Below are 16,142 nucleotides of genomic sequence, written 5' to 3'. Positions count from 1 at the left end.
AAATAACTATTATCCTCCAGGTTATGGAAGCAGAATTGTGTCACACAATTTTTTTTAGTGAGACAATGCCAGACAAGTGAGACATTTTATACGTCCTCCAGGCATGGATAACACCAGCAGGGGTCACATTTATTACTCATCCCCAGCTAGCAAGAATGGAACATAGAGTTGGATTGGATTCACACATTGCATAGGATTTGATCAGAAGAAAGTGGACAGTTTGATTTTCATTTTAAGCCCTTAATGTGCTGAATCGCATGTTACCAGAGCTATTTAGTTCTGCAACACAACTTGCCAACTTGGAATATGAACTTATGACTTTCAGGTGACTAATCCAGGACTCTAAACACTAAACCCAGGAGAGGGGAAGTACTGCAGAGTGTGCGGATAATCAAATAAAGGAAGAACCAGTCAAATAATAAATAGGATGAAGACATTGTTGCTTTGATCAAAGGATGCATCTTAAGAAATCGCCTGCCAGTCAACAGTAACCCCAGAAAGAAACCACATTCAGAACTGGACTTACCTTTTCTTCCTCTTTATCCTGATTTCTTTGGATTTTTTATTACTGATCAGTTCTTTGCCATCTTTATACCATTTGAAGGTGGGTTGTGGATAACCTGAAATGGCTTCACATCTCAACACAAGCTTCTTCCCCTCATTCACCACCACATCACTCTTCAATGGTTTTATCTTTGGAGCTGAAGCTGAGAAATAAAAGAAGAAGGAGCTACTGGTTAATCTGCTGTCTCCTAAGGGTCAAGTAAGATGATTATCGTAGGAACTGGGCTAAGTATTCAATCCCTCAAGCACGTTAATTGTACTAAACCAGCTAGAATAACACACAAATTCTTGTCTGACAGCTTGATGATATTATCCATAGGATTGGGTTTTCACCTGTACATGCAAACATTGCAAATTGCCTGCCTATTACAGAAACTGCAGAAATTTCATGTCCATGTCAACTTTGGACTTTGGAGTTGCAGCTGGTGCCGTGCATTGGCTTAAAGTGGTTTTCGTGAACTAGTTGCCTGTGTTAAATCAGATCTGATCTTCTCTATCGGCTTCATTGAACAGAGGTGTAGAACAGGAAGCCAGCTTCCCCTTATCCACTATTGCCCAAATGAAGTCAAAATTGACAAGAGATACCATACATTGAAACATTATCAAAGAGATAAGACTAGAAGCTGTTGTTTTAAGATACTTAAAAAGCCAAGGTAGTTTCCAACAACCCCATTGTGAATGTTACAAGCTGAGGCCTATTTTTTGGTTTACATTTAAGACTACATTGAACAAGCCAACATTGCCCATTGCATTGACCCCCAATAACAATTGGACCTTCAAAGAAGAAATCATTAATTTAGTAACACTGAGCAAACGAAGTGAGCTTTTGGAAAATAAAAATGGATGATAAGAGAAGAATTTTCTAGTGACATGGCAACTCCAAAACCATGATAGAAGTTTTCATTTGTAGCAGAGGTCAAAATTACGGGCCATAAATATAAGATAGTGACAAATAAATCCAGGAATGCATTCAGGGCAAGTTTCTTTGCTGAGAGAGTAGCTAGAACATGTAACTTGCAAACATAAGGTGTATTTCTGGTGAAAAGTAGAGATGTAATTAAAGGGAAGCTCAACAAGGAGAAATGAATAGGAGGATATATTAATAAGGAGACATGAAGAGAGCTGGGAGATCTATCAGAAGGCATATCCCTGCCAAACAGTTGGGCTGAGTGGCCGGTTTCTGTGCTGTACATTCTACGCAATTCTACTTCAGGCTGCAGCTCTTTTTGATTTAAATGTACATTTATCAGTAGAATTCAGACAGACAGAGAGAGCATACTTTGCATGCTGTATGCAAAGTGATACATAAGCATTTATTGTTTGGGAGAAAAGTGACTGAAACATTTAAGCTCTTACGAAGTCAATATTTAGAGCCATTCAATAGCCAAAGCACAACTTTCATTAATTGCTTTAATTACAAAGACACCTGGAAGCCAATTATATGCATCGTCCTCATTATAGTTGTCACTGGTCCATCTGCCTTGAGCTCCCGCAACATCTGCACAATAATAACCCCCACACTCCTAATTAACAAATAGTTCAAATATGCAACACTGAAGTGTTATGCTCATTTAAATTCAATTATCTTGAAAATGTTCAAATAAAAGCTTTTCTTAGAATAAAAACAAATATCTTGGAAAGCATTCAAAATGGCTGAGACCCAATAGCACCATTTCAGTAATGAGGGTGAATTAGCAATGAGGACCCTGAAATTACACAGTGGGATATCAATGCACAAGCTCTCAACCTGTTCGACAGCAGTTTCTGCCTCTCTTTTCTTACTTCTCAAAGGCGTCAATACTGTGTCTGATGTTGCCATCCTTGTGTTCAAGGCTCTTCACAACCTAATCCCACGCCATCTCCGAATGTTTCTGTAGCTCTGCAATGCTCCCAGAGCTCTATGTTGCTCCTATTCTTCCTTTTTGCACAATGCGATCCCACCGCTTTAGCGGAAATTCCTTCAGCTGCCTTAAACCCAGGTTCTGAAATTCCCTAACCTCTCCTTCCCTTACCCTCCCTTATCTTTTTCAAGACCCTCCTTTTGGACCAAGCTATTGGTCACTTATTCAACTATTAACTTATTTGGTTTGGTGTCAAATTTTATTCAATAATGTCCAAGTGAAGAATCTTAAAGTGATTACTGCCGCTTAGAAAACTATACAAAAGCAAGTTGCTGTTGCTAAAGTTTTCCAGGTTAAAATCAGATAGGCAAGAATTCTGGGAGTTGATGTCCTAATGGTATTGCCACTGGACTATTAATCTAAAGATCCAGGTAATGTGCTGGGGACCCAGACTTCAATCCTGCCATGGCAGATGGTGGAATTTGAATTCAATAAAATCCTGGAATTAAGAGTTTAATGATGACCATGAATCCTATCAATCATCGGAAAAACCCATCTGGTTCACTGATGTCCTTTAGGGAAGGTAACTGCCATCCTTACCCAGTCTGGCCTATATGTGACTCCAGGCCCATAGCAATGTGACTGACTCTTAACTGCCCTCTGGGCAATCAGGGACAGGCAACAAAAGCTAGCCTAGCCAGCGATGCCCTCATCCCATGAGTGAATTGAAAAAAAATGTAAAAGTTCTGATTTTGTTTTCCTTATCACCGATATAAGAAAGCTTGTTTGCTTGTTATTCTGTGAGTTATTTTCTCTGTATATTTTACGTGGCTCTTCGGACAGGAGCTCTGGGGGTGGCATCTTTCGCTCCTTCTCCAGGTATCATTGTATAAATACGAACTCCTTTCTCATGTGGGAAAGCACCCCATGGTTTAAAAGATGTGTGACCTTGAGGGATACTGCCTCTATTTTGCTTTTCTTCCTGTCTGGGAGTTGTTTCTCCTTCACACTACGCTGTGCTATGGCAGGGACTTGAATCCAAAATGTTACTGTTCAGTGGCGTATTGAGGGAGCATTGTAGTCTTAAGATACTGTCGTTCAGATATGGAATCACTTTCCGAATGACCCCATGTGATTTTTAAAACATTTCAATTTGTAAAACACCACCTTCTCACTGCCCTGCAGCAAAAATAAAAATCAGCAGCGTAAATTGCAAAGAAATATTGTTTCAGTCATTTCCAAAGGTGATAGATATAGCTTATTGATGACTCTTTTATCTATGATTCTGAAGCTTCCGGGTTTCCCTCCTCCCCCCACCCCACACCGCTCCCCCCCCACCCCCACCCACCTGAGATTTGATATTCACCTAATGCTGTGGTGCAGCCCCGTCCGGCAAAATATATTTCAGACAAGACGTTAAAGCAAAGCCCCACCCTTTGTAAGCCTGCAGAGAATCCCACAGTCCTATGTAGCTAACAATAATGTAGCTTTCCTGGGAAAATATTTAACCTTTAGCTAGCATCATTAATGCAGATTTGCTGGCCGTTATCACATTGGGAATTAACTGTAAGCAGAAAAAAGTTACAAGAAAGACAGTGAGTCTTTGAGTTAAATTTGGCGAGAATAATTTGAGCAGAAATTTGCTGTCTTCGCTTTTGCTGTGTAAAACGGAGATGGCACTCCTGCCGGGCGCAAAGACGGGGAATTGTTTGGTACTGTGTGTGGAACTTTACAGGGAAAAGATCGGGAATCCTCAGTGCAATGTCTGTAGCGGTTTAAGGCAACACCAAAACACTACCCTCTCCAGGGCAATTTGCAATGACCAATAAAATGTTTGACCAACCAGTGATGCTCACATTCCTATGAGTGAATAAAAATGTACAGCCACTATCACTAGTGTGTGGTTCCATAACAGGATAGTAGGGCCAGGGGTCTCCCATTTCATTGTCTTTTTGAAAAAGTTACATGCAGGAGATGGAGGGCTTGTCATGTGAGGAGCGGTTGAGGACTCCAGGCCTGTACTCGATGGACCTGAGAAGGATGAGGGGGCATCTGATTAAAACTTACAGAATATTGAGAGGACTGGATGAAATAGACTTGGAGAAGATATTTCCACTTGTAGAAGAGACCAAGGCCTGGGGTGCAGCTTTAGCATGAAACTTTGACTCTTTACAACTGTGAGGAGGACAAATTTCTTCAGCCAGAAGGTGGTGAATCTGTTGAACTGATTGTCAAGAAGGCTGTTTTGGCCAAGTCATTGAGTGTTTTTAAGACAGAGATAGATAGATTCTTGATTAGTAAGGGGATCAAATGTTATGAGGAGAAGGCAGGAGAATGGTGTTTAGATTGAATGGTGGAGCAGATTGGATGGGCTGAATGGCCTAATTTTGTTCCTATAGCTTATGGTCTTGGGATCCTGAGAGAAAGTGGAGCAGGAAGGGAGCACAAGTCAGGGGAACCAGCAGCTGCTTGTGTATTATCCATGCAAGGTCCATCCTGCTAAGGTCAAATCAGTGTGAGTTACATTCATGCGCTGCTTAGAATTTTGGTGATAGTAGGAACCGCAGATGAGAACGGCAGGAGAATCTGAGATAACAAGGTGTAGAGCTGGATGAACACAGCAGGCCAAGCAGCATCAGAGGAGCAGGAAAGCTGATGTTTCGGGCCTAGACCCTTAATCAGAAAATCCGAAAATTTGAATTTTGGGGCTTTACAAAAGGTGAAATATACTTAACGGGATGCAATGAAGGTTCAGAAGAGTGATTCCAGAGATGTCCTATCAAGTGACATTAAGGAGGATCAGCCTATTTTCATTGGAATTAAAAAGAATGAGAGCTAATCTCATAGAAACAAATAGAATTCTTCAAGGATACATGCCAAGTATCAGTTTCCCTTGGGTAGAATGTTCAGATTAAGGATCAGTTAGAATTAGAGACACCCAGGCAGAATGTAATTCAAAAAATGTAAACGTATGGTTAAATTAAGTCTACAGAACGCTAGGATCCACTGACATGTTGCCCTTTCCAATCACACTCAACTCACCAGAGTCAATAATCAGCACCATGGTCTCAGAATAATTCAGCATTTAATACTAGGATATGGTGAAATCTCCTCATTCGGTGGGTTATAACATTTTTGGATTCCTTAACCCTGACAGTTCAGTCACTGAAGATAGTCAAGACTGATGCAACTACTCACTGTCTGCAAGGCAGGGAGAACAAAAACCTTTGTAGAACTTAACACGTATTGAGATGTGCACTTGCAATGACAATATATCCAAAGCTTTGGGTCAAGTGCTGGAAATCGTGCAGAATAGTTAGGTGATAATGGGAACTGCAGATGCTAGAGAATCCAAGATAAAAAAAAGTGTGAAGCTGGATGAACACAGCAGGCCAAGCAGCATCTCAGGAGCACAAAAGCTGACGTTTCGGGCCTAGACCCTTCATCTCTCTGATGAAGAGTCTAGGCCCGAAACATCAGCCTTTGTGCTCCTGAGATGCTGCTTCGCCTGCTGTGTTCATCCAGTTCCACACTTTTTAATCTTATATCAGAATAGTTAGGCGGTTGTTTTGCAGACTTGATGGGCCAAAGGGTCCTTTTCTATGCAGTAGCCCTCCATGACCCAATGGCTAACATATTTTTGAGTACCAGAGGCATCAATTAATAAGGGAATAAAACAGGAAGATGCAATTGAAGAAGAAGATCTCCTATGATCTACTGAATGGCAGACAAGCCATAGTGCTGTACGGAATTCTCCTATCCCTATCCCTCTTGATCGTAAACTGAATCTTCGACAAGCTGCCTTTGTGGAGAGGAGGGACAGACTCTCAATATGCTATTAAGTTCTGGAAGGCAGATTGTGTGGCCATGAATCACCACATGAATTGGATGTACAAAGCTAAGAGAGAGTGGAAACCATGTTGAAGTTGTGAGTTGTATTTGCATGCAAACCTTAATACACATAATAGTCCAGGGAAATTAAGAAAAAAAAATTGTCTGAGCGAAAGGTCATTTTTGAAATTGCAATAGCCTGCTGAGTAGCGAATCATTAGCATTCACTTCCTATATGTCAGAATTTCAGATGAGAATTAAATCATAATTAAAGTGATTGTGCCACAGATAATTGAGCAAATTTCCACTCTACACTTAGTGTAAACAAGCAGTTTGCTCTCAGTGTAAACAAGAGGGAGGCCCCATGGACAGTCAAATAAATGAAAGAAAAGACGGAAGGACGTGATCCCAGCATCTCAAGGCTGGTCCACAGTATAAGAGTTCAGCTGTACCTCAAAGAGAGATCTAATTGCTGCAATAAATTTGCTGTAGTCAATCTCAATTGAAGAAGAGCTCAAAAAGCTGTGTCACAGTTCATCAAATGTTATTACTCTTTAATATATCCAGTTATGGTTTTCAGTTCCAGAAAACTGACCAAGGATAAAGCAAGGTCAAGAAATGTCTTAAGGCTTGCTTCTTCAGAACACTGTTTGTTGTATCACAATTCTTAATATCATGATATGTGGCAGTCGCAGTTATACCAGACTCTAGCCTTACCATTACTTTACCGAAACACTATTCCATTCGCTATTCTGTCTAATATTAAATCATTCTACTCCACATGCTTCTCAAGACATGTTTCTCTTTTCCACTTGAACTCAAGACGTGACTCACTAACAAAGTCAAGAAATAATTCGTCCAACACTGTGGTTTTTATGCCCAATGGGAGGGTGCTCCATGACTTCGTTCACAAGGTTGCTCCGGGGCCCTTAAGTTCCTACAATACTGTCATGGCTCAGTTGCTAACACTCTTACCGCTCAAATAGGTCATAACATTGGGACCTGATGAGCAGATAATCCAGTTTGACAATGTTGGGACAGACGGTGTGAGGAGACAGAGACAGAGAGAGGGAAAGATGGCGAGAGGGTGAGACGGAGAGGGAGAGCAAGCGCAAGAGAAACAAACCAACACAGAGACAGAGAGTGCAGTATAGTTAGAGGTGTCACCTTCAAGATGCGGCGTTAACTTAAAGTCCACTTAACTGCATTAAAATCCCACCAGACTATGTGGACAGGACTATGGGCATTTTGCTATTGCCCTGGCCAACCATTATCCCTCAACAAATTCCAGTAAAAAGCAGATCCACAGATCATTGAGCTCATTGCTTCCATCTGGGATTTTGCTGTGTGTAAATTGACTGCCTTATTTATGATGCAACACTGAAAAGTAATTAATTGACTGGAAAATACCCTGTGTTTTTTTTAATTTGCTAAATGAGTACAAGTCATTAAATTGTAAAGATAATGGAGATACACGCAGAGCATCCTAGAGAACCGTGCTGACGGCTAGGTGAAAATTTGGGAAATTGGCAAACATCCTAGATCAGATGTTACACTCTTCTGTGTTGGTTTACCCCATTTTGTAATTCACTGTGTGCAGTCTAACACCTAATTTACTCTATCAACACGAATGTTACATACAAAATAACAATATAATCGCTGGCTTTCACTGTGCTTGGATTTTGTGTCCCTAGGCAGATTTTCAGGGTAATCTTCCTTACTAGGCACTAAGAGTTTTGAAGGATTCTACTCCCGCGCACAGACATCTCTCCTTTCGATAGTTGCAAGAAGAACTCTTCAAATCATCCAAAAAATTCCTTTTTAAGAAAAACACATAACACAGACACAGCCATTCACACACTGATCACTTAGAAGACTCTTCAAGGTTAACTGGTCTCTCCAGACACTTCAGTTTGGTTAGAACAAGAGTATATAAAGCAGTAAGATAACAAGGTGTGGAGCTGGATGAACACAGCAGGCCAAGCAGCATCAGAGGCGCAGGAAGGCTGATGTTTTGGGCCTAGACCCTAGGCCTGAAATGTCAGCCTTCCTGCTCCTCTGATGCTGCATGGCCTGCTGTGTTCATCAACCTCACACCTACTTATCTCAGATTCTCCAGCATCGGCAGTTCCTACTATCTCCGTACGTAAAGCAGTGTTCATTTCAAATGTCAATGGCAGTGTTTTGTCAATTGTTTGTTGCCAAATACCTGTCCACGCAGCTTGAGTATCGGCAGAGGGGTTGAGAGGGCCAAAAATGCTTGAAAAGGCTTTTCACTGTTCTTTTCAGAAGAAGACCAGAGCATCATAAATAGCTACAATGTTCTCTCAGGACCCAGCAGTAATCATAGCCAGCGAGACACGCGGCCGGATACCATTCCAAAACACAGATAAGCTTTGTCAGCAGAACATAGATGGGTGATTGGTCCTGCCAAGTTAAATACTTTGGGAGTCTTTCCACAATTGTGTATAACCAGCCATACTTTCCGCCCATTCTTTCCACTTGAGTCTGTGACACACGGGCTATTGCCCTGCTCCCGACCGAACTAGGTCATCGTCTACACAGGCGACTGCTTTCGAAGCCAGACATCAACTGAAGATGCAGGCATCAAGGGAGCTGAACGTGGAGAGTAAAATTTCGTTTTAAATGACAGCTAGAGATTAACACAGAGTGAGTCACTGCATCTTACAATTAGACCATGCTTTGGTCCCTTAGGAAAGTCACTGATAAGGCAGAAAACAGGAACTGAAATGCATAGCTGTGTGTGGATACAGATGACAGAAGCTGGCAAATGGATGCAAGGAAACACACACAAGTCCAAACAAACACTCTGTCCAGTATATTATCCTCCCTTTAGTTTACCTACTGTCGATATAATACCCTGCTCTGTAATAACATAGCTGCTGTGCAATGCTGTACTTTGAATTATTGTTCTGTTTTAAGCTGCCTAGGCCAAATGCTGTGGAATTCCTTCCCTCAGCCTCTCTGTTTCTTTCTATCTACCTATCATTACTTCTTCCTACTAGATGCTCCTTAAAGCCTTTTTGTAACCAACTATAACCATCCCAACAATAGCTTTTATGGCTTAGTGTCAATTCTAGCTAATTATGCTCCCATCAACACACTTTGCTGAAATTTTCCCAAATTGAAAAGGACACAATGCAGGTGAATGTTGTTGCACAGTGATGTGTTGTCCAGGCTCATGGGGAGTAGAAGGTTACAGGGAAAAGAAATAGAATGCTGAATTCCTCCAGGACTTCCAATTCCCTGGCCCCCAACACCTCATATTCATCAGGGACGTCCAGTCCCTATACACCTGCATTCCGCATGCAGATGGCCTCAAGGCCCTCCGCTTCTTCCTGTCCCGCAGGCCTGACCAGTCCCCCTCCACCGACACTCTCATCCGCCTAGCTGAACTCGTCCTCACCCTCAACAACTTCTCTTTTGACTCCTCCCACTTCCTACAGACTAAGGGGGTGGCCATGGGCACCCGCATGGGCCCCAGCTATGCCTGCCTCTTTGTAGGTTACGTGGAACAGTCCCTCTTCCGCACCTCTTCCTCCGGTACATTGATGACTGTATCGGCGCCGCTTCTTGCTCCCCAGAGGAGCTCGAACAGTTCATCCACTTCACCAACACCTTCCACCCCAACCTTCAGTTCACCTGGGCCATCTCCAGCACATCCCTCACCTTCCTGGACCTCTCAGTCTCCATCTCAGGCAACCAGCTTGTAACTGATGTCCATTTCAAGCCCACCGACTCCCACAGCTACCTAGAATATACCTCCTCCCACCCACCCTCCTGCAAAAATTCCATCCCCTATTCCCAATTCCTCCGCCTCCGCCGCATCTGCTCCCACGATAAGACATTCCACTCCCGCACATCCCAGATGTCCAAGTTCTTTAAGGACCGCAACTTTCCCCCCACAGTGATCGAGAACGCCCTTGACCACGTCTCCCGTATTTCCCGCAACACATCCCTCACACCCCGCCCCCGCCACAACCGCCCTTAGAGGATCCCCCTCGTTCTCACACACCACCCTACCAACCTCCGGATACAACGCATCATCCTCCAACATTTTCGCCATTTACAATCCGACCCCACCACCCAAGACATTTTTCGATCCCCACCCCTGTCTGCTTTCCGGAGAGACCACTCTCTCCGTGACTCCCTTGTTCGCTCCACACTGCCCTCCAACCCCACCACACCTGGCACCTTCCCCTGCAACTGCAGGAAATGCTACACTTGCCCCCACACCTCCTCCCTCACCCCTATCCCAGGCCCCAAGATGACATTCCACATTAAGCAGAGGTTCACCTGCACATCTGCCAATGTGGTATACTGCATCCACTGTAGCCGGTGCGGCTTCCTCTACATTGGGGAAACCAAGCGGAGGCTTGGAGACCGCTTTGCAGAACACCTCCGCTCAGTTCGCAACAAACAACTGCACCTCCCAGTCGCAAACCATTTCCACTCCCCCTCCCATTCTCTAGATGACATGTCCATCATGGGCCTCCTGCACTGCCACAATGATGCCACCCGAAGGCTGCAGGAACAGCAACTCATATTCCGCCTGGGAACCCTGCAGCCTAATGGTATCAATGTGGACTTCACCAGTTTCAAAATCTCCCCTTCCCCTACTGCATCCCTAAACCAGCCCAGTTCGTCCCCTCCCCCCACTGCACCACACAACCAGCCCAGCTCTTCCCCCCCACCCACTGCATCCCAAAACCAGTCCAACCTGTCTCTGCCTCCCTAACCGGTTCTTCCTCTCACCCATCCCTTCCTCCCACCCCAAGCCGCACCCCCATCTACCTACTAACCTCATCCCACCTCCTTGACCTGTCCGTCTTCCCTGGACTGACCTATCCCCTCCCTACCTCCCCACCTATACTCTCTCCACCTATCTTCTTTACTCTCCATCTTCGGTCCGCCTCCCCCCTCTCCCTATTTATTACAGTTCCCTCACCCCATCCCCCTCTCTGATGAAGGGTCTAGGCCCGAAATGTCAGCTTTTGTGCTTCTGAGATGCTGCTTGGCCTGCTGTGTTCATCCAGCCTCACATTTTATTATCTTAGAATGCTGGAAGGGTTTGGAATGGATCATGTCAATCAAGTCTTCATCCTGGAAAACTTGTTCCATTTTCCATCAATCAATTTTTCTTACATTTCATGCAGTCCTAAAACAGCATACATCTAGATCACTTTGCTTCTGGATTCTGTAGCTGCAGATTCCAGGTTTCTTAGTTCTGCCTAAAAATTTCATTCACAGTTTTCCTCAGTCAGGGTGGCACAGTGGCTCAGTGGTTACAACTGCTATCTCATAGCACCAGGGACCCGGGTTCAATTCAACAGGGTGACTGTCTGTGTGGAGTTTGCAGATTCTCCCTGTGTCTGAATGGGTTTCCTCCCACAATCCAAAGATGTGCAGGGTAGGTAGATTGGCCATGCTAAATTGCCTGTAGTGTTCATGGATGTGTAGATTAAGAGGGTTACAGGGGGAATAGGTCTGGGTGAGATGCAATGAGGCTTGGTGTGGACTTGTTGTGCTGAAGGACCTGTTTCCACACTGTAGGGATTTGAAAATTAAAAATAAACAATTCCTTTCCCAGGTTTTGGCTGCCTGTTGCTCATCATGGCAATAATATCTTGCAGCAATTGGCTAATGACCTTTGACTTGTTTTAGACACCAACCTGCCCATCATGGGCTGCACATGCTCTGTTTCACTGCTGCCGTGGAAGCACTGATGTGGCCTGTTCGACTCTGTTCTGGAAGGACATTTGTCCAGCTAAAAGGACTCAAACCTTGGAAGTTGAGTGAGTCAACAATCCCTCACATTAACAGTCTATTCTGTAACGTTAAAAAATCTTTCCTTTGCAAAAAAATGATTTCCAAAAAAAAACTCCCATGGTTATTTTGGTAACAGATTGCTTCAGACGTCAAAATTCCATCTTTACCAAGAAACCTGTTGAAGGAATAAAGTCAGCCTGAAATCTCCTCCTCAATGTGGTAACAAGAGATATTTGCTGTTCCAGCCAGTATTGACATATGGAGAACTGTAGCACACTGAAGGTCACCATGAGTCTGCTGCTCCCCCCCACCACCCTCTATCCCTTCCTCCCAGCTGCTGCAGGATGGGCTGGGCTGTAGATCCATAAACAAACTGCTACCATCCAATATCTCAATCTCATGACTATTATATTACAGAGAGTGCCAGCTGCTGGACCAAGGCTACGCTGTATAGATAAAAATGCCAGGCACACATGCAAATTAGTATTGAGTCATTGCCTTTAACCTCTGTCAAGTGTGTCTTTAATGATACTCAAGTTATTAAGGGACATTTCTTGGGCAATTTCCTCAAACAACATCTGCACATTTGCACTATCAGAGAGGATATATTAGATAGCAGTTAAGAGTTGAAACCCAGGGTACTGAGGATCAGTCAAATGAAAAATGGCTTTTTCAATATCATCAAACAAACACTCTGAAGCACCAATGCATTGTTAAGACTTGTACCCTACATTAGAAGGGAGTTGAAATTGTTAGACATCATTCAATTAATTGCCAGGTAGAAGTAAATGTCTGCAAATGACAACTGGTGACATGCTTCAGTCTTGGTTGGTAACGCCGTCAGCAGTTGAATAGCTTACTGTCACTTACTTTCAGGACTTACAAAAATCACTGTTTTTGTCGAGGTCCCTTCAGCTAGATCTTAGAAACGGGTAGCGAGAAGACAAAGAATTCAGACATGAAATGGCAGCAGAAGGGATGTGTGCCAGTGGGTTGATGTACTTCAACAATCAATATCTACCACCAGTGGCATTGCTAGAATGTCTGTAAAGCTTAAATAAGTGATGAGCAGGTTTGTACTGACGGTGACAAATATTGACTGAAACCAGATGGCACTGGGGCAGGGAACAAAACACAGCAAATTAGGAACTAGCTTGGGCGGATGGTTAGCACACTACCTCCTGACCTCTGGGAAACGGGTTTGAGTTGAGCCAACAAGCAAATTATCTAATGGCTGAGATTCGCTTGGTTTAGAACTGCATTCCTTCCTCCTGCTGACTTGTAGGGCAGCCTCACTGAAAGGAAGCGTGGGTTGGAATACGAAGTCTTCCTATGAGTCAGGAGGGATCCTGTGCAGTTTTTAGAGTGGGTTATGAAGCTGTGATAGGGCAAAAGGGGCCTCTTCTCTGTGCAACCTGAGAGCTCAGAGTTCGGATTGCACATTTTTCCTCTTCTCACCTCTGTGAGGGCAAAAAGAAATGCAGAGTCAAATAGTGCTTCTGACTTGCAGAAATGTAAAATGTCCCGACACTGATTAGCTTCAAAATCAACTGATATTTAGCAAAGTCATGTACAAAAGTCTAACTGTGTCATGGATTTAATGCATGAACATATTAAAGGAGAACAGGTACTAAGTATTCTGGTCAGGAAACACATCCTTCATTATGACTACTTTAATAGGCAGGTTACCAAGCAGAACATTGACTTGCAGCTCCCAGGGACACCTCACATTTCGAGCTGTCTGCCTCAGTTCGTTGAGATTGTCAGGTTGTCAGAAAGATAATACTGCGACACAGTACAAAACCATTTACAGCCTGGTGAATTAGGGGCTGCAGTAAGAGATAGGCCTGCATTATTACGAAAGATTTACAAGGCCCTTGACATTGGTTGAGTGTGAGGTACCAACAATAGCAGCTGATCAGAATGCAAGTTTGTAATTTGGCCCATCACATGCTCCTCAGTGGGGACCCATTAGGGGTTCAGAGCACTAACTGTGGAGTAAATTTAAAATAGGCCTTCTGCTGCTTTCAGTCCTTGGGATCAAGTTTCTCTTCCTTCACTAGTTGGTACAGGCCTCAAAAACGGCATCTGTGGCCTTCATGTCTCAATAACCACGGCAATGTCACTAGCTCCATTTTGGAAGGGGCCTACCACCAAATTACCTGATTGGACAATGAGTCACTTTAAATATGGCAAGGGTGGGCTTCTCCATGGCTTTAATAGGACCTAATTTCAATATCAGACAGAATGTGTCTGGATTCTGCACGTTGAATATTCTCAGCAGCTCTACTGGTGATACAAGTGTAAAGATCTAAAAGGATAAGTGCCAAATTATTTTTTTTGTGGTTTCTGGAGAGGTCCTACCACTCCACCATCTCCACGATATCCAATCATGTTGGCAGCAGGTGGGTTGGGCCTGACTTTGAGACTTTAATCTTGCTCTTTGACAGATTTACTGGAGGTCAGCGCTTAAAAAGGTGGAATGTGGAGGTTGGGGGTGGGAATGACATGGAACCTCAAGACGAGGTGTAGGGGGATTCTCTTGTAAATTAGCAAACTCTGACCATGCAGCAGATTTAAACCTTAAATAAGACATGAGATCATTTTTTATGGAAAATGACTGAAACCAGATGGCACTGAGCAGAAAACGAAAGGCACTGAGTTAGTTTGGTCAGAGATAATGGGAACTGCAGATGCTGGAGAATCCAAGATAACAAAGTGTGGAGCTGGATGAACACAGCAGGCCAAGCAGCATCTCAGGAGCACAAAAGCTGACGTTTCGGGCCTAGACCCCTGATGAAGGGTCTAGGCCCGAAACGTCAGCTTTTGTGCTCCTGAGATGCTGCTTGACCTGCTGTGTTCATCCAGCTCCACACTTTGTTATCTTAAGTTAGTTTGGTCAGTGGGTTAAGACACTTCTTCTGACCTCTGGGAAACTTGTCTGAGTTCAGTCCAGGACAATGGGATTGTGGTCTGTTTCCTGCTGGTAAATTTGCTTTGGTGCTGTTTTCCTGCCACATGCTAATCTGTATCATTCATTGGGAATCCTTCTTTCGAGAAGCTACAAGTTATAAAGTGTCATTCTACGTCAGGAAACAGTTCTTGAGGTTTTTGGAGTGAGTTATGGTGCTGGGATAGAGCAAAGGGAGGTCTCCTCTTCATGCTTGAGGGAGCTCAGTACAGATGAGATCCCTCTTTGACGATTCACCAATTTATTATAGCTTACAGGCTTGAGAAAATATTCAAAGAAATTATGACCCACTTTAAAGATGAAAATGGAGTGGTTTCTGGTAAAACACCAACAGTATGATAATGGTCTGAGTGTTTCTGAATTACTAGCCCTTGTAACGTTTACCATGAAGTCTGGATTCTTGTTGAGATAGATGTCTTGAAGTTTATTAACTAGTTGTACTGCTATAAGGTCTCAGACTTACACATAGTCTGGGCTCTTGTGCTTAAATGACCACATAGAGCCATAACAGCAAGCAGGCCATTACTATAATTCCTGTTACTGCTATAGAAGGTGAGGTGGTTACTTTTATATTGGACCATCTTAAAGCTGCACTGCCTAGTTACTCTGTGATTTATGCAAAAATACAGTAGGGGATATATGGAGAGGGGCTGATTTGGGTTTTGCTTCGGGTCTCAGACATAAATAACCAAAAACGCCACCATTCCCAAAGGATATTATGAGGCTGTTCCCAAAAGGACATTGCCATCATGTTTTCACCTGAGCTGCAATATGACCTAAATAAAACACACATCTCTTTCGTTACCAGTAACAGGTAGAAGAATTTCATCATCTAATGTTCCTGCAAAATATAGATGTTTAGACCCACAGATCATACCTGAAGATACACAAAGGCAGAGGGTGAATTTTGACTATTGCAGTGTATGACAGACAACAGCCAAGCTACTGCCTCTTCTGCATTGCTCAATTTTACTTCTATTGACGTCCAAAGATCTTTTCTTTCAGGATTTAGGAGATCTTTATGAACAGAAGGGCAGTGAATGATCCCAAATCAATATTGGGAGGTTTATCAGTTACTTGTCCTGTAGCAGGCATCCTACATAATGGTATCTTCACAATAAGCTGTATTCTGGCTCACTGTTCAA

General features: G+C 43.3%; 1 protein-coding gene across 6 annotated transcripts in view; it reads right to left on the bottom strand.

Annotated features, from left to right (window-relative positions):
- nrg1 (neuregulin 1) overlaps nucleotides 1–16,142 on the bottom strand; it is a 741,182-nt gene that overhangs the window by 148,756 nt on the left and 576,284 nt on the right. For all 6 annotated transcript variants that reach the window (XM_048529321.2, XM_059652855.1, XM_059652885.1 and 3 more), the window contains one exon: nucleotides 527–707. In XM_048529321.2, the coding sequence (XP_048385278.1) occupies nucleotides 527–707 (181 nt within the window). The remainder of the gene's footprint in view (nucleotides 1–526; nucleotides 708–16,142) is intronic.

Source organism: Stegostoma tigrinum, chromosome 1 (assembly GCF_030684315.1).
Source record: "Stegostoma tigrinum isolate sSteTig4 chromosome 1, sSteTig4.hap1, whole genome shotgun sequence".
In the NCBI taxonomy this organism is placed as follows: domain Eukaryota; kingdom Metazoa; phylum Chordata; class Chondrichthyes; order Orectolobiformes; family Stegostomatidae; genus Stegostoma; species Stegostoma tigrinum.
Note: the sequence above shows the minus strand (reverse complement) of the source record. Positions and strands in the feature narration are given on the sequence as shown.